At 44.9% G+C, this 20362-nt stretch overlaps 1 protein-coding gene across 3 annotated transcripts in view; it reads right to left on the bottom strand.

The window, feature by feature from the left end:
• Nucleotides 1-7933: 7933 nt before the first annotated feature.
• WARS1 (tryptophanyl-tRNA synthetase 1) overlaps nt 7934-20362 on the bottom strand; it is a 285365-nt gene continuing 272936 nt past the window's right edge. For 2 of the 3 annotated variants that reach the window (XM_069637773.1, XM_069637774.1), the window contains exon 11: nt 7934-9832. In XM_069637773.1, coding sequence (XP_069493874.1) covers nt 9674-9832 — 159 coding nt within the window. In that variant the 3' untranslated portion in view covers nt 7934-9673. The remainder of the gene's footprint in view (nt 9833-20362) is intronic. The other variant, XM_069637772.1, reaches the window with a different exon arrangement.

Here is a 20362-nt window from a genome sequence, read left to right as displayed (position 1 = left end):
GTATATTTCAATTTAAACTGCAAATTTCTGACATCACATTACAACAGTTTCTTTTTTTGGCATGTGGGCTGTGCCATGTGAAAATGGGCAGAGTTTTGTGCGACTGTGGGCGAGGCATACATCTCAGATTTTTGATTTTTAAATGTAGGCAGGTATGGTTTCCCGTGTTGGGGGAGCCCAGGAGACTCCAAGCGAAAGCCCCCGCAGTCAGAAATACATCAGCATTTGGAAACACAACCGCGTTGTATTTCGGTCTGCAGCAGCTTTCACTTTGAGTCTCCTGGGCTCCCCCGGGGGAGACTCCAAGCGAAAGTGCTGCAGACAGAAATACCGCAGCATTTAGAAACACAACCGCATTGTGATTTTGTCTGCAGCGGCTTGCACACTCAAAGTGAAAGCCGCTGCAGACAGAAATACAACGCAGTTGTAATTAAAAACGCTGCGGTTTTCTTTACAAGTTTCTTATGCGCCTCTGGCTCGGAGGAGCCCGAGAAAATTAGAAGGAAAACTGCTGCATTTTTAAATACAACAACGTTGTATTTATGTTTGCGGTAGCTTCAGCTTGGAGCCCAGGGCACTCAAAGCTGAAGCCAGCGCAAACGGAAATACGTTTTAAAAGCTGTGGTTTTCTTTCTATGTTTTCTGGGCTCCTCCAGCCCGGAAAACTTAGAAAGAAACCGCAGCTTTTATAATATTTGCAGTGCTTAGTTAAAAAATAAGCACTTACCTACATGCAGCTTTCCTGCCTGCATTCTCTGGTCTCCGGCACTAATGAAGCAAAAGCCACCCAGTGGTAGCTTTTGTTTATTACAGCTAGCTGGCTTTTGCTTCATTAGTGCCGAAACGGCAGAGTTTAACAGAAGCACAGGAGGCTCATCCATTTCACAAAATGGATGCCTCCTAGTGCTTCACATTTTTGAGTTTGAGCCTTATTTGCTCAAAACTTTACATAGGGACTTTGTTTCAAACATTTTTTTACATATATTTTTGATTATGGGCCATCTTTTTAGCCAATAATATTTTTGTCATGATGCCTACCCCCGGACCAGGCCCATCGGTCCCAGGAGCAGGCATCCAGATGCTTAGAAGAAACCCAGCAGCCCCGGCTAGGGGCTATCTGGGTACAGTCCTGGCGCCATAGGCGCCAGGCTCATATGCTTACACTTACCTCATGCAGACCATGCTGCTAAGAATCCAAGCCAACGTGAAGCCTGAAGGGAACTATTTTACTTCAGGTACTATTTTGTTACTCGGGTGTGGTCTTGGGGGAACTTCTTACCTGGGACTACTTTGAAGGCTATTTAAACCACGCCCGAAGAGCAGCACACGCTTCGCGTTATTCTGCATCCAGCAGCGTAACGCTCACTGTGCTTGCAAGTCAGCATCCAGCCTTCTGCCAGGCCCGCCTTCGAGTCTGGAGCTCCTAGAAAAAAGGGGAAGAAGGAGGAAAGGTTAGAACAAGAACATTACTTCTATTTCTCACCTGATTCCGGATCCATCGTGCCTTCAAACAAGGAAAGAGACGTTAATTCGATACGCGTCGCATCGCCCGCTGTAGCGCCGCGCTATTCTCACCAGCCTTCGCAGCACCTCCACGATCCGCCGCAGTCTCCATCACATCTTCGCCGAACTCCAGCACCTAAGGGGAACAAAAGAACAGCAAGGTGAGCCGAGAGAATAAACAAAGACCAATCTGTTTACCACCATAGACTTACCCGATTTTACCGCCGGAGGCATTATTCATCAAGACATCATAATTTCTCACGCCGCACCTGTAAAAGGAGGGAAAGCAACAGATTCAACATAGGTATCATTTACCGGACAGTGTTGGGTAATACAGACTCTTACTTGAACGATACCAGCTGCCACGAGGCAATCTTCTCTTGGGTCATGCTGCAAGATAAAAGGAACCGGACAAGAGTGAATATCAGACATTTTGAACTCTTACGAACTATATACTTACGGTTCCTCGCCAGGGACCTGAGTCAATATTGGTCTGGAACTCTCCCAACTCCTTCGGACCAGTGAGGTAACTGGCTATCTACGCGCCCCTGCATTCCACGCAGGATGGAGAGCTCATCTTTTATAAACATAAGGTGAGACTATGAAAGGAGATATCGGAGGTGATTAGTAGGAAGAACAGTGGGGTGTTATCACTCAAATCCACGGGTGGCTAATTTCCTTTCTCCACTTTCAGGAAAATACTTCTACAGATCAAGCAGACGAAATTAGGCGGGCCAGTCCAATCTGTCATCTCTGCACAACGCGTCACTTTGGTGGAGACCACAGCTGTCCAGTTCCGATCAACGCCCCTGTGGGAGCCAGGTGAGCATAACAATTTTTGAGTGAACTACCCCTTTAACAAATGGCACAATTATTTTCCCAGTGGTCTTCGTACACCCCTTTTTGATCTCAGGAATGCACGTTTTGCAATTTGAATGATTCGTAGCCACTATGGCATGTTTGGCAGTCTATTGTTGCACACATCACATATGTGCAACTACTAAGGCTGTTACACTGGTTTTTAATGTTGTGCCTCCTAGTTGATAATTGCATTTTTCTTTTTTTGAAGGGTTCCTCCATACAGTGTACACATTACTATTAGCTGTGCAGGCACCACCAACCAGACCGTGGAAAAATCCTCCAACCAAATTGCGCAATTCTTTTCAGCTCTGATGTTTTAAAATGGATAGGTTCTATTTGTTGGTCACTAATTGTCTTGTGTCTCTCCACACAACTGGGTGATTGTTATTCAGCTACCATATTTTGTTAATTCACCAAAAATATAATACATCTGTCTAGGATGTGACCGCATCTGTGAGTATTCTTTTATAACTATATTCAAAAAATCATTGAATAAACATGTTTTTGAAACATAATGTGAAAGGTGTAGTAATATAACCTTAGCTATCACTCCTGAGAACAATAGTTGACTCATGCATAAGAAACAGATCCAGACTAATAATTAAAATAATAAGTGGATTTTTCTTTCACTGGTAGGACGCCCTTTGTTTTGATCTCTTGCTGCCCCTATTCCAACCAGAGCAGGGGCGATCTTCCCTTTTGTTATACTGCCACCCTCACATGCCGATTTCATCATCTCAACCTGGATTATGTTAGACCACTTTTTGCCTCATTAGATACTTTCGCCTGCTAACAGCTATATAAATGCGACCAATAGGGTTGTTCTGAGAGTGTCCATTTGGGTCTACTTATTACATGATTTTCACCATGCCAAATCCATACCATTCTGGGATTTAATAGAATATGTACACATTTGGATTTGTATCCTCTTGTTGATTTTGTTACTTTACTTACAGCCTCAATTACCGCGTTTCTCATTGCTTCTTAAACTTTGAGTACACGCACAAGGCTTCCACATCAGGAATTATTTCAAACTCTTTAGATGCATGGTTTATAGTCTTTCATGACTACTAAGTAACATATTCTAGTGACTGGGTCCCCCCCACTTTTCTTAGTTTTATTTATTTGCACTTGTGTGACCCATGCACCTCAAGCCTTGAGAAGGCACTGAAGGAGTAGCTTTGGTATCTGTAATATTCATTCAAGAACTCCCTTCATACATCTAGATGTGACATGCAGTTCCTCTCTTTGATTCTCACTTTGCTTTATGCCTAGTCTCTAGGATGCTAGTCGAGCCTGTTATTAACCTCCTGATCATCTAAGAAGTGTGGCAAAATAAATAGTCAGTCCATAGAGCCCTACTCTCTTCTAGGATTTCAATCAGCCTGGTAGCAGTGATATCTGAGCCCAGTTACTACTACAAGCTCTGAAGCAGTATCCTTGCAAAATACATTGTCTCATCTACATGCATTCAGATATTCTTTTCCCCCAAGATTGTCTTTGACCTGAAGCTATTACCATAACACTGAGGTCTATTGGATCCGAACACCGATCAAACGGCAGATGGAATTCTTGCACCAGAACGCTCAAATCCCAGCTAGAGTGCTTGTAATGAACTAAAATCACATCCGTTTCAGATCGACTATGCACCTGTGAGGAATGCATGGTATCACAAGTATGACACTGACAATAGCTAGAAGTTTCAAAACCTTTATTAAATTCTTGGGGTTTGGAAAAACTCCTACTTTGCCCTATAGCTATGATGGGAGTAGTCTCTACCATCAAATAATAAAGAAAACCTAGTCCTAGCCAGTCTATGTCAAATCAAAATGGCCTATATTATAAAAAGAAAATGAATGCCTGCCCTATCTCTTATACAAAATGTGTGTAAAGGGGAATATGTATGTAAAGGAAAGTCAGTGTTAGAACATAAAGGATTAAGATGGCTGAGTTAGTTCTTCTCCACACATTGGACAGCACAGAGTAAGGCGGCCCCCGTAGACAGGATGACACACTGGCTCAGGTTATCAAAAAAAGGCAGTTCAAAACGTGGGTCAATGCCCGCTTGACCTTCCACGTTAAAGTCACTTAAGTTCACCATAAGGTCTTTCACGGTTCAACAAAAATTCACGTAGGTCTCCATCTATCAGGCTCGGACCTCTCAAGGCATCAACAGTTCACATAGGTCTCGGACCTCTCAACAAAAGTACCCGATTCAACATAGATATCCCTCAGCCAGGCTCAGATCTTGCAATCACAGTACTTGCAGGGGCTCCCTTCCACAAGCTTTATTCACATTCTTAAGGGGCTCCCTTCCCCTAACTTATGCCATGTTACAGGTCTCATTCCGCTGAGCTCGGACCTTTCACTGATGTCGAAGACATTCGAATGTGCGAGGCTTTTTCCATAGACCTCCACAGGACCACTTCGACTTGCACTTCAGCTCTCCCTTACGGTATCTGCTGCAGTGTCTCTTGTCTTGGTAGTTCCATAACACAATTAGAAAAGTTCAAAGAAATCTTTCTCTTAAAGCAAGCACCTTTTAACTTCCCCTTTCATCGGGGTTAATCTTGACCATCGCATTTCAGAGTTTGTTCACTTTGCCGCTTTTTAACAAAACATCAAACATTTCATGGAGACTTTCAAGTAGGCTGTCTCCTTTCACCGGACCACTCCGCTACTCTATCACTGGCTTCACCGTTACTGCTGACTTTAAAATTCACTTTGTTTGCTTTCTTTTGCGTCTCATCAGCAAATGCGCAACATTCAATAGTGAGATACACTGTTGCAGCTTCAATCTTTCCTTATGATATGGCACTTATAATGCGCCTGTACTCAAGTGTTTCTAGGTGCGACAAGACAAGGAGGAGGACACAAAGAGAGGACAAAATAATGATCTTACTAGGCCTTGTCACGCAAGTGTGGGGAGAAGGAGGAGGGGAGAAGTGCTATGGGGGGGGAAAAGGGGGAAGTGCAGTGAACTCAAGTGCAGCCAGCCGGTGACTCATAAGTGCAGAGAGAAGGGACTATAGGGTTGCAGATACAGACCCTTAAGTGCTGGGGAGCCCGGAAGCAGTGTGAGGGCAACTGCAGGAGCCTGTACTCTAGTTCAGAGGGAGACCAGTGCGCGGAGCAGTCAGGTCCATCAGCAGGGGAGAGGAAGCTAGAAAGCAGAAGTGAAAAGGAAGGTCTTGAGTTGCTTCCGGAACTGGAGGTGGTTCTGCTCAAGTTTGAGAGAGGCAGGGTGGATGTTCCAGAGGAAGGCCCCAACCAGAGGAGATAGATCTGTCCCCAACTCTCTGCTTGGAGAAGTGGCTGACCCTCGGGGAGTTGGAGGTGGATAAGCGGAGAGCTCGAGAAGAAAGAGGTTTTGGAAGAGAAAGTTGGAGGTAGAGCGGTCCCAGAAAGCCTTGTGGGTGATGCAGAGGGTCTTGAAGTTGATCCTAGCAGCCACAGGGAGCCAGTGAAGAGATTTCGGAGATGGAGAGATAGGATCCCTGGGCTTGAGGCCAAGGGCAAGTCTTGCAGACCTGTTCTGGATAAGTTTTAAAGGTTGAAGAGTATAGGCAAGCAGATTTAAAAAGAGGCTGTTACAGTAGTCAAGCTTAGAGAGAACCAGAGCTGTAGATACAGTGAGCTTCTGGGGGAAGAAGAGGAACAGAAGAATACCTCTGAGGAGGTACAACTGATAGTTTGACTTCTTGGAGACGTCAGAGATGTGAGGAGAGGGTGGAGTCGAAGATGACAACAAGGTTCTTAGCCTCACAGGAAGGAACAGGAAGAGGGCCCAGAGGGGGCATCCACAGAGAGAGAGAGAGAGAGGAAAGGAGGGAGCGGGTGTCCCAATGAGGAGGATCGCAATCTTACTGGCATTAAAGCAGAGAACATTGACGGCACACCATTCCTGAATTGCGGCCAGACAGTCTGGTATGAGAAAAGTAGTAGACATGGCTGAGGGGAGCCTGAAAGAGAGCCAAGTGTCATCTGCATAACATTGAAAATTGGAGCAGAAAGTAGCGATGCAATGCACTGGGCAAGAGGTGCTAGGTGGTGGTTCAGAAGGAGGGATCTCCTCTACTCTTTGGGTCTCACTACGTGAAAAACCTTGTGGCCTCTTGGAAATGTATTTCTCTTGCTTGGCTCTCATCAGCTTTTGATCAGTGTCTTGGCAATTTTTCCCAGCCCTGCTGACTGAGTGCTTGGAAGTTTGGTAGGGATCCTCTGCCGGACTCAGCCTTGCAGCCTCCCTCCTGTCTTCCAAAGAGCAACTTCCTTCTTTCTGCCAGCAGCCTTGTTGCCCGTTTCTATTAGTGGGACAGTCCAGTGTTAGCATTGGGAAGTCTGTCTTCCGTTTCTCATTGTGTTTTTGAGTAATCTTCATTCTTCTTAGTAATTTGCGGAATTGGGGCGGGGGAGTTATGATGGATAGAATGTACTTTAAAGGCAGAGTAGGTGCTATTGTAATTGAGCGATTGACCCTGCTTGGTCTCATTAGTGGGACAGGGCCACTGCATTCCTAGATTTAGTAAATGGGTAACTCAGTGGGTTAAGGGAATTATGGGAATTGTAATTTCTTGTTGTACCGGTAGGTAGCTTGTGTACGAACATGTAAGACAATGAGGGATGTCTTTGTGAATAAGAATTCCAGGTTTTGTAGTTCTCAGGAGAGGACAATGGGAGATATATTAATTGTCCTTTAAGTTTCAAGAAGGGAAAACTAGGTTGCTTTTAAGGATTGGTTCTTTCTCTTTCCCTTTTCCAAGATGAAGAGTTGTGGTATGATGAGACTAAAGTGATAGCATCCCATGGAAATAGCAGGAGGGTAGGCTGTTTCGGGGTACATAATGGGCGTCTGTCGTGTCTTATCTTCAGGGATCTTCTCTGATGTAAAGTCCTGATTTAAGACAGGGGAGGTGTAACAATAACCCATGACAGTAGAGGTAGAGAGGTAGGGTAAGATGGATCAGGGCAAGGAAAGGACTGAACACCATGTCTCTCCTTCAGGCACGCTGTCCCCAGCCTCCAAGGACCCCCTGCACTGGGGATCCTCCCTCACCTGTGCACTCCCAGGTTTGGGATCAAGGAGTGCTGGCCCTCTCCTGGCCGCATGAACCAATGATCCTCAGGGACTACTTGTGAGAACGTCCTCGGGTTTCTCACAACCCCCATCCTGGCTTTATAGGGCCTAAGCAGACCTGTAACGGTTATCCTTTCGCTTGCATGCTGAAGCAACTTTGCAGAATGATCGCAGGTTAAAAAACATCTAAAATAAAAAGACGGACTATGGGCAAATGATTAAACCTAGAAAAGAGTCCAGGTCATGTGCAAAGCCTCCTGGCAATCCGTACTTCAACTAATGGGACTTTGCTGACACTTCTAGTTTTGCTTTTCCAATGATAACTATGGGATGACAGTTTTCAGACTAATGTGCCTATGGTGTTACACTAAACCGAGGCACATGAAAACTTGATAAAATGTACTGGAGCTTAGGGATTGGCCACTCAACTTGTGCGAAACCTCTGCAGTTACACACGTTTTAGAAATAAAAAAAACAACTGTCAGGCTAGAATAGTGTAAATTGCAGACTTTATATACAACTTTAAAAGATCATGCGATGGTGGTGTACTCCTGGCTTCCACTTTACAATTTTAATTTTTAGAATACACACAGAACAATAAAACAATGTTGACATTTCATTAGCAGCATTTCTAATGAAACCAATCTTTCAGCATACACACTATTAAAATGGTTTCTTGGTCTCACTATTATTGCAGTGTACATCTTATCACAGAGGCTGATCATATTGTTTAATATTTATTCAGCCAAAGAGTAACAAATTGATAAATATGCGAACATGGCCCTAAAGTCAAATCTTGAATTACTTTTTCTAAAAACACTTTTATTATGAAACCATAAAAATTTTAAAATCATATTGTCAATTATGAAAAACATTAATTAAATGTATATGGCGTTATGGTACGGATTATAAATAATGTAATGAAAGACGTGTTTGCAAGAGAGCGGGCATGTGGAGTGTAGTTTGAACCATTTCCATTCCCAAACTAACATTTTGCACTGCAAGGAGAAATAGGTTTCTGTGATAAAACCTGATAAATGATCAATAAAGCCAGTTGTAAACATTTCTTTGTGCCTAGATCTGTACAAAAGTCCTTTTTCCCTCTTTAAGAGAGGGAACTCAGCACATCAGCATGATCAATCGTGAAGAAAAAAAGATGCAAGAAGAATGGTGGGGGGGGCGTAATTTCACAAGGCAAGTTGGCTAGAGAAAATTCACAAAGCCCGAAAACGAAGCAGCATGCTGTCAACATTCTAAGCACACTGTACAGTGCACCCAACCTACCGGTTACTTGAGGTCTAAATATCAACCTGGACAAAAGCAACTTATAGGAGGCACGTGAAAGAACATGGGCTGTAATTAAAAAGATACAGATACAAATATTTTAAACAAATGTGCATTATTTGAGAACAACTAATGCTGTCTAAGTAGGATCAGACATTTTAATATCTTCTGGTTGAATTAATAACTCTTGTACAGGCTTGTAAGTCCTTGGAAGTAAGTCATGGTATGAACATGACTGAAGTCTGGCAAGGTGTTTCGGATGTGTGGCTGATCGTGGACAGTTCTCCAATGTTCGGATTTGCCATAAAATGCCCAAAACTGTGGCTTAAAAGATTCATCAGTGGCAGAGCTTACATAGAGAGCAAAACGAGAGGTTTACGGATTACCTGCACTCAGGCACCTCTAAACTGCTGCTCATCAATGTTTATTTTAATCGAGAGACAAAAGAGAGGCGGTATTTCAGATATCATCCTGAAGCCCAAGTAGTGTTCCCAGATCACTCCATGTTAAATAGTGCCATTTCTGAAGCCAATCAAACCAAAAGTCTCGGAATCTAATTTATTTCCCTAATGGTCATGCAAAGAAATGCACATTTACAGCTGGAGTTACAAATGGTCATGACTTCAGTTTAGCATCAGCCAGATTGGCTTGGAATGGAATGTCAAACTGGCACCCTTGCGGATATAAGAATACGCGCCTCGACTGTCATCCGTAACCTAGAAAAAATCATTTTTTGACCTGTTTGCTAATATACATTGCACATACGTTTTAAGATTTCACATCAATATATAACCCATGGTACATTTCTTCTTGCTGGATGGCACACTGTTGATTTTAAAAGGCTACCAAGCGAAATGTGTTCAGATATGGGCAAAATGTACAGTGTCTTTCCATTCATATATTACATGTTCATTTAAATAAGTGATCATAGGAAAGCATCCAACATTATTAAAAGTCGAAGGACAGTTTTCTTGGCGTGAAGAACTGTTTCACCATTTCGTCTGTGACCTGTTTCCTTTTCTCCTGGTGTGCAGATATCATGGGTTGCAATGTGTCGATGAGGATCTTCTTCAGTTCCCCCGTTAGCAGTGCGCCACTTGTGTAATCCTGACAGAAGAGAGGACAGTAAGAAGCTTATAGATTATCCTGATCCACTGATCTCTTCAAAGGTCAATACTGGTATACAAGAAGATTATGATTAGTCCTGCCAAGGCACGAGGTGGTGGGGCGGCTTTCACTATCACAGCATGAGTAACAGGCCAATAAGTACTGTGATTGGAGCCTCAAAAAGATGGCCGATTAAAAGGGGCAGGTTACCAGTTCCCCGATAATGCAAGCTCATTTCAAACACCAATATTAAGCCACACCCTACCCATGTAAAATGTATTATTAGAGTTAGCAGGATGTAGCAATAGAAATTTGATCAGAAAATAAAAACATTAGCATAATCCACTATACACACTCTGCTGCCTTTTACATAACTAGCAAAGCCAGAATGGCAAAGCAGCAGGGAGATCTATGCATATATTCCATAAGGCACGTCCACTTTTTTTGCTAAATCTAGGTAAAGGGGCTAAAGAAATGTTGTTGAATAATCAGGGTGACCTCTTTGGTCCTCTACTGCAAACTACAGCAAACAGATTAGTTTGCCTATACGCAATGCAGCTGGCCACACACCTTGCACCAGCAAATTATATATCCGAAAAACAAACATTGTATGTTAGCATTAACATGCTGGTGCATACTGGATAACGGACAGCCCGCCATAGTCAGCCAACTTGTATTGCTATTCACTTAGCAATGTTATGGTTAATGCCCATTTAAAATATATATATCTGATTCCAGGAACACAACAGAAGAGAACACTACCAGACTGATTCTAACTTTTGGAAGCCATGCACGCATTACAAAGAATATCATCAACAAATACTGGAAAGTTCTAAAGGTGGACAAAGATCTAGGCAACTTATTGCAAGAACGCCCCGATATAACTTTTCGAAAGAGCGTGTCCATCAAAGATCTAGTAGTGCAAACTTACATGGTCTCAGATAACATCTACAAAGACAAAAATTGGCTCTCAGGGGGACGGGATGGCTTTTTTAAGTGCAGCAAATGCAACATTTGTAAATATGCTTTTAATTGTAGCAGCTATACCTCTCCTATCCTAAAGACACCCATGCAAATTAAGGGCAAAATTTCATGCAAGTCTGAGTTGCCTCAAGTGGTATGTGGGCAGTACCAAATGTAAATTAAAAGTGCGCATTTTGCAACACATAAGAGCTATTATGGCCAAACACACTTCAGAGTTTCACGATGGTGACCCCCAAACTCTTAAATTTTTTGGTATCTACAAAGTTGTAACCGGCCCGAGAGGAGGCGACAGTGAAAAACTGTTGCGACAAGAAGAAACGAAATATATAATTTATTTTATAAGTAAAAATCCGACAGGCCACAATTTAGATGAAGAATTGTATACTTTTCTAAGGGTTTAGGTGATATATATATATATATATATATGTTTTTTTTTCTTTTTGTACCCCTTTCTTTCCCCTCTTTTTCCTCTGATTTGATCTTGCTTTTCTTCTTTCTCCTTGTCTTCCTTTGTTTGACATTTCTTGCTGAAAGTCCTTGGTTATTTTTCACTTTTAATATAATTTGGTTACACACACCAATATTAATATTTTTTGACTTGTGGCGTAATATGTAACATAATACAATGTCAGCTATAAAACAGAGATGAAGGAAGGACTCTTAATATCATGTGTGAATATACAAAGGTTCCCCATAGGGCTTCGTAATTTTGTAGTGAGCGAGCACTTTGTCACTTTCTTGCAAATTGTGCAATCAGACCTATATATATTGAATAGTTACCATCATAGTGGTGATTTATAGATTGTATTAGCATTTTACCATTGGATATGTATATGTTCTAGATATTCATTCTTATCTCTGTTATGTAATGCACTTGCACTTTATTACACAATGGAGATATATATATATATATATATATATATAGATATATATGATATATATATATATAGATATGAAAATGATTCTCTTTTTTAGACTATGTACTAGTACCTGACCATTATTAAATTAATTTACCGAGTAGATATTGATGAATTACCTACATCTTAGCACAATACACTCTTACTTGAATATAAAGTGGAGGCACATACATATCATTTTATAAGGATCTAGTCCAGTCATGCAATATGCATTTGCACTTCAGTATTTTTGCTTATATGCAACTGATCTATGATATGTTCCTAGTCAGGAAAAGTGGGACATAATTTCTTCCTGACGCAAGTTTAAACAATATGGTGCCATAATATCCATTTTAGAGCACTGGGCCACTATAGGTACACACATGTATGATCTATGACCAACATACACAGATGGAAATATGGGCATGCTTACCAATTACTGGCAAAGCTTTACGCAATATTGTCTAAAAAACATACTGGAGAAATGTATTAGCAATTGCACGTATTGCATAAATTTGAATCAAACAGTAAATACCATGCCCATATACTCTGCGAGATACACAAGTCCTTTCAAAAATGGCCGACAGAAACAATAGTAACCAGCATAAGTCACCTTTTCACTGTTTGTTAATGCACGCATGTGTTTAAATGGGCTCCCAACACAGGAAGGAGCTACTGTGAGTAAGCCACAGGAGTGTGCGAAATGCGTCAGCCTGCCTCTCTGGCACGGATACAATTGGGAAGCTGTTTTTAAACTGCATTTCCTAATAAAGCTTTTTATCTTCTATGACTTCGTTAGGCAGTTTTTCCTGGGCGTTTCCCAACTTTCTTACTTTTTCTGCAATTTATGCCGCTAATTGGTGAAATCCATTTTTGATGGGAGTGCAGCTCCAAAGAACAGAGGCTCCATTGCCTTCTTGACTGGAAAATATGGGATACATTACTCACCGGAATCTTATTTCTTTTTTTTAAAAAAAGATTTATTTAACATTTTCTCTTACAACAATGTGAACCCCAGACCATTCCCCAACTCCCCCCCAACTCCCACCCCGGAAGGTTCTCGTTTGTTCTTCATTTCTGTGCAGGCTTATGTTCTCATTAAGTCCGATATTCTTATATTATGAGGGCACCATTGCTCTATGTAATCTGATTGCAGATATTCTAGTATTTCTCCCCATTCCTTTGTAAAGGTCTCTTTCGTTCCTTGTAATGTATGTGTTAGCTTTCCATGGTCAGTTGTGTCCATACTTTCTGGAGCCATGTGAACATAAGTGGGGGCTCTCGTTTCTTCCAGTTTTGGGCTATTAACGCCCAGGCGGGTATTAGTAGACCCATGAAGCCCCGCCATTGTGATTTCCTGAATTTCCTAGCTGCCTGATCTTTGAATCCGCAAAGCCATACTTTTTCGCCTAGGAATTCGGCCTCTGGAAATATTTTTACAATTTCCACCTTCAGTTCAGACCAGAAGGTTTTGATTTCCCGGCAGTCCCACCAGATGTGTCTCCATGTGCCCACCTCCGGGCAGCCTCTCCAACACGTGTTTGTTGTTTGTGGGTACATGGCGTGTAGTCTCTCTGGAGTGTAGTGCCATTGGGTTACTATTTTTATTCACATTTCTCTTTTTTGGACTGATCGGGTCATTTTCGGTATGGAGTTCCATAGGTCTTCCCACTGGCGTTTGTGGATTTCCTCCCCCAATGTTTTCGTCCACTTGACCATGTATGACCATTTGAGTTCCTCCCCAGTGGTGTTAATGAATGTGTAGAGCGAGGAGATCCATTTTCTTGTTCCTGAGTTGGTGATTAGAAACTTCTTGAATGGCTTGAGATCCCTTGTGGCAGCTGTTTTGATGTCTGTGGTTGTGAGCCAGTGTCTTAGCTGTCCGTATTTGTCTGCTTCCGTTAGATTTATTAGTTCTCTGCAGTCTTTGAAAGACCTTATTTCTTTGTCTTGGAACATTTCGCCTATCTTTGTGACTCCTGCTGCTTCCCATTTCTCGTAGGCTTCCTGTTCCATTCCCGGTGGGAACAATGGGTTCCGACAGATGGGTGTGAAAGGCCCCTCCACTGTGGTCATGATGCCCTTCCTTGTCTGCTCGTCCCAGGCCTCGAGGGAGGTCGTCATGATTTTGCTAATGCGAAGGTTGGGGTGCCTATGTTGTTTTGCTTTCCATAGTGTTTCCTCCAAAGGGGCTCTGGCTACCGCTCTGTCCTGAGACACCCATATTGTTTGTTGATTGTCCCCCAGCCATTCTCTCAGGACCCATAGTTGCGCGGCCATGTAGTATTTGCGAAAGTGTGGAAGGGCCATTCCCCCCTCCTTTGTTGGGGCAGTGAGGGTCGCTCTGGCAATCCTAGGGGGTTTTTTGTTCCATATATATAGGATGAGATGGCTTTGGTCAGTGCTCTAAAGAATGATTTGGGGACCTTGATTGGGACAGCCTGAAAGTAGTAAAGCATTTTGGGAAGGATGACCATTTTTATGGCTTGAATTCTACCCCACCATGAAACCATTAGGGGGTTCCAGCGCTCCAGGTCTCTCTTTACCCTTCCCAGTAGGGGGGGGGGGGGGTAGTTCTCATTGTATAATGTTTCTATCTTACTAGTTAGTGTGACCCCTAAGTATTTAATTCCTTTATCGGCTATTTTCAGGTTTTGCGAGATTGCTATTCTTTCCGTTTCCTGCCCCCCTCCGGACAAGAGCAAGAGTTCTGATTTGTTCTTATTAATTTTGAGGCCCGATATCGCCCCAAAGGTTTCTAGCTCTCTAATAGCTTGAGGAAGTGCTGTTCCCGGGTTCTTAAGGGCTAGCAGCATGTCATCTGCGTATGCTATTACTTTGTGTTGTGAGCCTCCCATTTCTATTCCCGTAATGGCTTCTGTCTCCCTTATTCTAGTTAGAATTGGTTCCAGGAAAATGGCATATAGGAGAGGGGACATTGGGCATCCCTGTTTTGTGCCTCGTGTTATTTCTATTTTGTCCGTGACCGCCCCGTTAATGGCTATCCTGATGGACGGGGAGGTATAGTTGGCTTTCACCATTTTTATGTACTGGTCTCCGAAACCCATATGTTTTAGTGTTTTAAATAGTATTGACCATTCCACCCGATCGAAAGCCTTCTCGGCATTTAATGAGAGCAGGGCTGCTTGTGTTTGGGTGATCTCGGACTTCTCAACCAGGTGTATTATTCTTCTCAAGTTGTCATGCGTGAGTCTCCCTGGGATAAATCCTGATTGGTCTGGGTTTATTAGAGACGGGAGAAGTGGGGATAACCTGTTTGCCAGAATTTTAGTGTATATTTTTGCATCAATGTTAATCAGTGCTATGGGGCGGTATGAACTGGGGAGGGATGGGTCTTTCCCTTTTTTGTGGAATACCAGGACCTTTGCTTCATTCATTGATTGAGTCACGTTGCCCTGTTCTTTAAAGGTGTTTAAAAGTCTCGTGAGGACGGGGATAAGTAAATCTGCATATTTCTTATAGAATGGGGCGGTGAAACCGTCTGGTCCGGGTGCCTTCTCTGTTGGGAGTGCCACAATTGCCTTTTTTACTTCCTCCTCCGTGATCGGGTTCTCTAGTGCTATTTTGTCTTCCTCTGGGATTCTCTTTAAGGGGAGGGATTGCAAATAAGCGTCTTGGTCTGCTTCGTTCGGTTGTTCCGAGGTGTAGAGATTTTGGTAAAAATCCATGAAGATTCTCCCTATGTTTGTGGTTTGTGTATGTAGTTCTTCCTGCTTGTCCTGCATGCTCATTATGTTTATTGACTTTTGTTTCTCTCGCAGCTGTCTTGCTAAGAGTCTGTCCGCCTTGTTGGCTTTTATGTATAGCCGTTGTTTTAGAAATTGGAGGGATCTTTCTGCTACTTTTGTTCGAAGCATTTCCAATTGCCCCTGTGTGTGTTTTAGGGCCTTTTTTAAGGCTCTAGTAGGGTGGGATATAATTTCTTCCTGTATGTCCGAAATTTTCTTTTCGAGTTCTTTTTCCCAGCGATGTCTTTGCTTGTCTTTGGAGGCTTTCAGGGCTATGAAGTTGCCTCTGGTCACTGCTTTGAATGCCTCCCAGACCGTGCTTAGTGGGGGCTCGCCTGTGTCGTTTTGTGAAAAGTATTCCGATATCTTGTCCCTAATTGATTCTCCCATTACTGGATCCTGTAGGATATCCTGTGGTAGCCTCCAGCGCCACAGCCCTCCTCCTTTTTCTGGGGTTGTTAGGTCCAGCCACAGTGGGGCGTGGTCCGACAGGGATATCGACCCTGTTTCAATATCTTGGATTTTTCCCATAAGGCCCACCGAAACCCAGAAATAGTCTATTCTTGACATTGTGTTGTAGACGTGAGAGAAATAGGTGTAGCCTCTCTGCTGGCCCTTTTGCAGTCTCCACACATCGCAGAGTGCGAGTTGGTCCATTTTTTGTTTGAGTCGTTTGGAGGGGGCACCCTGTGTGGAGGGGCCCGCTGTGCTTCTGTCAATTTGTGGCTGCCATGCCAGGTTTAGGTCTCCTCCCAAGATCACCTCTCCCTTTGCGAAGCCCTCTAGCTTCTCCAGAGCCTCTCGAATGAATCCGTCTTGTCCCGTGTTTGGTGCGTAGATTGTGGCCAGAGTTAGATGGGACCCGTCCAGGTGGACGTTGACCATTGCTAGTCTCCCTTCTTTATCCGTGTGCCTGTCCGTTAGAGTGACCTTAGCTCATTCTCTAATGGCTATGAGGACTCCCGCTTTTTTGTCCGTGGCATTCGACTGTGCCCATATCCGATATCCCCTGAGGCGTATATTCTGCTTGTCCTGTGCTTTGATGTGCGTTTCTTGTAGCAGGAGGACGTTCGCCTTTTCTCTCCTCAGCAGGGACTCCAGTTTCTTTCTCTTTATCGGGAAGTTCAATCCTCGTACGTTGTATGTTAGGATTCTAAGTTTTCCCATTTCGTACTGTGAGATTGGGAGAATCCCATTTCCTTACGATGTGAGAACTGTGCGTCTTCCGGAATCTTTCCCTCCCCCCCTCCCTCACCAACCCCCCCAACTTCCAACTTTTGAACGTATAACTTCCCGAGGAGGGCCCGGGTACCTATGGTTGCTAGGGCGTTGCGCCTATCGCTCCCGGCCCTCAAAATGCTCGGTAACAGTTTCGCGGGGGGTCCTAAACCCCGCATGATCTCAGACTTTCCTGAGTTGCGATCCCAAGAGGGCCCTTCCCGGGCCGCCAATTAGTGTTTTCCGTGGGCTAATGTTGAGTTGAATGGTTACCCATTTTGCTTCTTTCTTTTCCGTATCTCTTCCCATCCTCTCGGCCTTTTCTGCAAGCCGCCCCTTGTTCTGTCGTGCGATTCCGCCGTTTCCTCCGTTTGTATGTCCATTATTTGCAGTCCCTCATCGCATGTTGTCACTCTTCGTTGTTTGCCTTCCCAGCTGAACAGTAGGCCGAAAGGGAATGTCCATTTGTATCTAATTTCCTTTGACACCAGTACCTTGATTAGCGGTGCCATATCTCTCCTTTTTTGAAGTGTGATCGAGGCTAGATCTTGGTACAGTTGTATGTCCGTCCCGTTCATCCTGATGTGGTCCAGTTGTCGCGCCTTTCTTAAAATAAGTTCTTTTTGTGGGTATGAAGATAGGGCTACTAGAACATCTCTGGGTCTTTCTCCGGGCGCCCCTGTTCTTTTTGGGCCCACTCTGGATTCTGTCTATCCCTATGGTGACCGTTTCCTGTGCCCCCAGAATGTCTCTAAAGACTTCCTGTACTGCATTCTTGAGGTCCTTGTCGAGTACTGCCTCCGTGATGTTCTTGATCCGTATGTTAGATCTGCGTGATCGGTTTTCTAAGTTCTCGCACTGGATCTCTAGGTTGTGGGTTAGGCGTGCTAGGTGTTCCTGGGTCTCACTGTTTTGGGTTGTCTCTTCTTCTAGGTTTTGGATTATTTTTTCCACCGTGTCGGTTCTCTCTTCCAGTTGGGCGATGTCTCTCTTCACTTCTTGGACTACCCGTTTCATTTCGTTTCTCATTGAGGTGAACTGGTCTTGGACGGTGGTCATAAACCTTTCCTGTAGCTCCGCGAACCAGGAGTGCATGTCTTCCCTTGATGGAAGGGCTGGAGTTGCATTGGTGTGGTTCCGGTCCTCTGGGGAGTCTTCCCGGGGTCTCCCCCGGGTGTGGATCTGTGATTCAGCCGACCACATTTGGACAAGGTTCGCATCTTGTTTAGAGGACTGCGAACACGGGAGTACCGCGTTCCCCTTCCCCTTTGATTTAGACATGCCTTCCTTGGGGGATCCTCTTCTCCTCCAGGTATGGGGAATGGCAGTGTGCTTTTGAGAGGCCTCGGGGGGGGGGGGGGGGGTGTCTTGCTTGTAGTCCTTGCTGGCTTCCCCCCTGTTATGTGGGGTTGTTGGTGGGGTTGAGGGGCTTCCTGCGGGAGGCAGGTGCCCTCGAGAGGGCTTCGTCTGTGGTCAAGCCTGAATTGTCCTTTTTTCCCCCTTCGGCGCTCCCCCTCTCATTCGTGTGCTCTGTCTGGGTGCCGGGCCGTAGGCTGGGCGCTGCAGTGGCCGCCCGCGTCTCCCTGTTGGTCCCCCTCTTCTGCAGGAGCTCGTGAGCGGCTCCGGGGGGGGGGAGGGGCGGCCAAGCCTAATTTGTCCTTGTTTTCCCCCTTCTTCGGCGCTCCCCCTCTCCTCCTGGCCCCGGAGTTGGGCTGGTATGATGTTTGGGGGGGTGCCCCCCCGAGTTAATTGGTGTTGTGGAGGGGGGGGGGCAGGGGGTGCGCTCACCTTGTGCGCCTCCGGGCGACCGAAGACGAGTTTCGAGGTGCCTGGCCTTCCTTCTTCCAGGCGGGCCGCGCGGTGTTCTGCCGACCCTCACCCCAGCCACTGTTCGTCTCCTCCTTGGGGGGGGGGGGCGCGCCGGCACCCTCCCCCTCCCTTGTCCGCTCTATCCGGGTGCCGCGCCGTGGGCAGGGTGGCGCAGCAGCCGCCCGCGTCTCTCTGATGGTTCCCCTCGTCTGCGGGAGCTCGTGAGCGGCTCCGGAGGGGGAGGGGCGGCCGCTCCGCTCGGTTCCCGCGTGCCATGTCTGGGTGTCCCCCGCCGATGCGAGGTCGTCTCCCGCTGTCGAGTGCTGCCCTGCACTTCCCGGGAGTGTTGTCGTGGTAGATTCCACGATTCCAAGGTGCTTTATTTTCAATTCAGCGGCGGCCCGGGCGGAGCGCGACCTATGTGCGTCTCCCTATCCCGGCGGCCATCTTGGATCCCACCGGAATCTTATTTCTGATGCTTGCATCTGCTTAGATTCACATGCTGTGTATAGGCTGACGTCTAGTGGAAGCTGCAGAGTATTAAAGTTTGTTTTTCGAAACTCGAAAAAGGTTTGTCGAACCAGGGCCTGCCAGTAATACTATACCTAGTGTGACGTCTCCTGTACCCATGATCCCTCACATGTGTAGGACCCTCAGATTGTATTTTTTCTGACATGAGGTAGCATGAGAAGTAGCGCGAGTACAGAGTATCAAAGCAGATAAGATAGATAAGACTACAAGCATCCATGTGCCTTCTCTCAGAGGGGAAGAAGGGACGGGCGCATGTGAATCTAAGCAGATACAAGCATCAGAAATACGATTACGGTGAGTAATGTATCCCTTCTGAGGCTTGTGGAATCTGCTTAGAGCACATGCTGTGCATAGATTAGCAAGCAGTGTTAGGAGGTGGGATGTGAGCGAACAAATGCCTTAGAACCGCTTGTCCCACTTGAGTATCTGTCTTGGAATGAGTGTCAACGCAGCAGTGCCGAGTAAAGGTGTGAACAGAGGTCCATGTAGCTGCTTTGCAAATGCTGTCAAGGGGTACATTTGCAATGAAAGCCAGAGTGGCTCCAGTACCTCTTGTAGAGTGGGCCCTTTGCGAAAAAGGCAGTGTCTTATTTGAAAGGGAATAGCACAGTTGGATGCATCCGACTATCCACCTTGAGATAGCGTTCTTAGAGACGCAATCTCCTTCTCTACCTGGCGCTATGGAGACAAACCGCTGATCTGTTTTTCTTAGCAGTCAGGTCTTGTCTACGTAGTAGAGGACCGCCCTCCTCACCTCTAGTGTGTGGAGTTTCACCTCAGCTGAGCTTTTGGGTTCTTGGAAGAAAGCAGGAAGCTCAATAGACTGGTTAACATGGCATTTTGAAATGAACTTAGGTGAAAACCTAGGGTGAGTTCGTAAAACCAGTTTGTCCTTATGTATAGTAAAGAAAGGATCCTGCACTGACAGAGCTTGGATTTCACTGACCCTTCTTATGGAAGTGCATGGGCTCAAAGGGGGGGGGGCATGAGTTTAGCAAGTACCACATTAAGGTCCCAACCTGGTGGTGGGTTAGAAATTGGAGGGTGGAGTCTCTTTACCCCTTCCATAAATGCTTTGACAACTGGCACCTTCCACCATGACACTTTATTATGGGAAGTGGTGTAGGCTGATAAAGCTGCCGGGTGCACTTTAAATGAGTTAAACAATAAATCTGCATCTAATAGGTGGAGCATATAGGTGACAACATTAGGAGTACAATCAACTGGGTTGATTTGCTTAATCTGGCATCAAATAACGAATCGTTTCCATTTGTCATAGTAACAGTGCCTTGTGTTAGGTTTTCTTGATTCTTTCAAGATTTCCATATATCTCTGGGGTAAAT

Source organism: Ambystoma mexicanum, chromosome 14, assembly GCF_040938575.1.
Source record: "Ambystoma mexicanum isolate Mex_15411 chromosome 14, UKY_AmexF1_1, whole genome shotgun sequence".
Classification (NCBI taxonomy): domain Eukaryota; kingdom Metazoa; phylum Chordata; class Amphibia; order Caudata; family Ambystomatidae; genus Ambystoma; species Ambystoma mexicanum.
The sequence above is the reverse complement of the archived record's forward strand: the minus strand, read 5'-3'. Positions and strand labels throughout refer to the sequence as shown.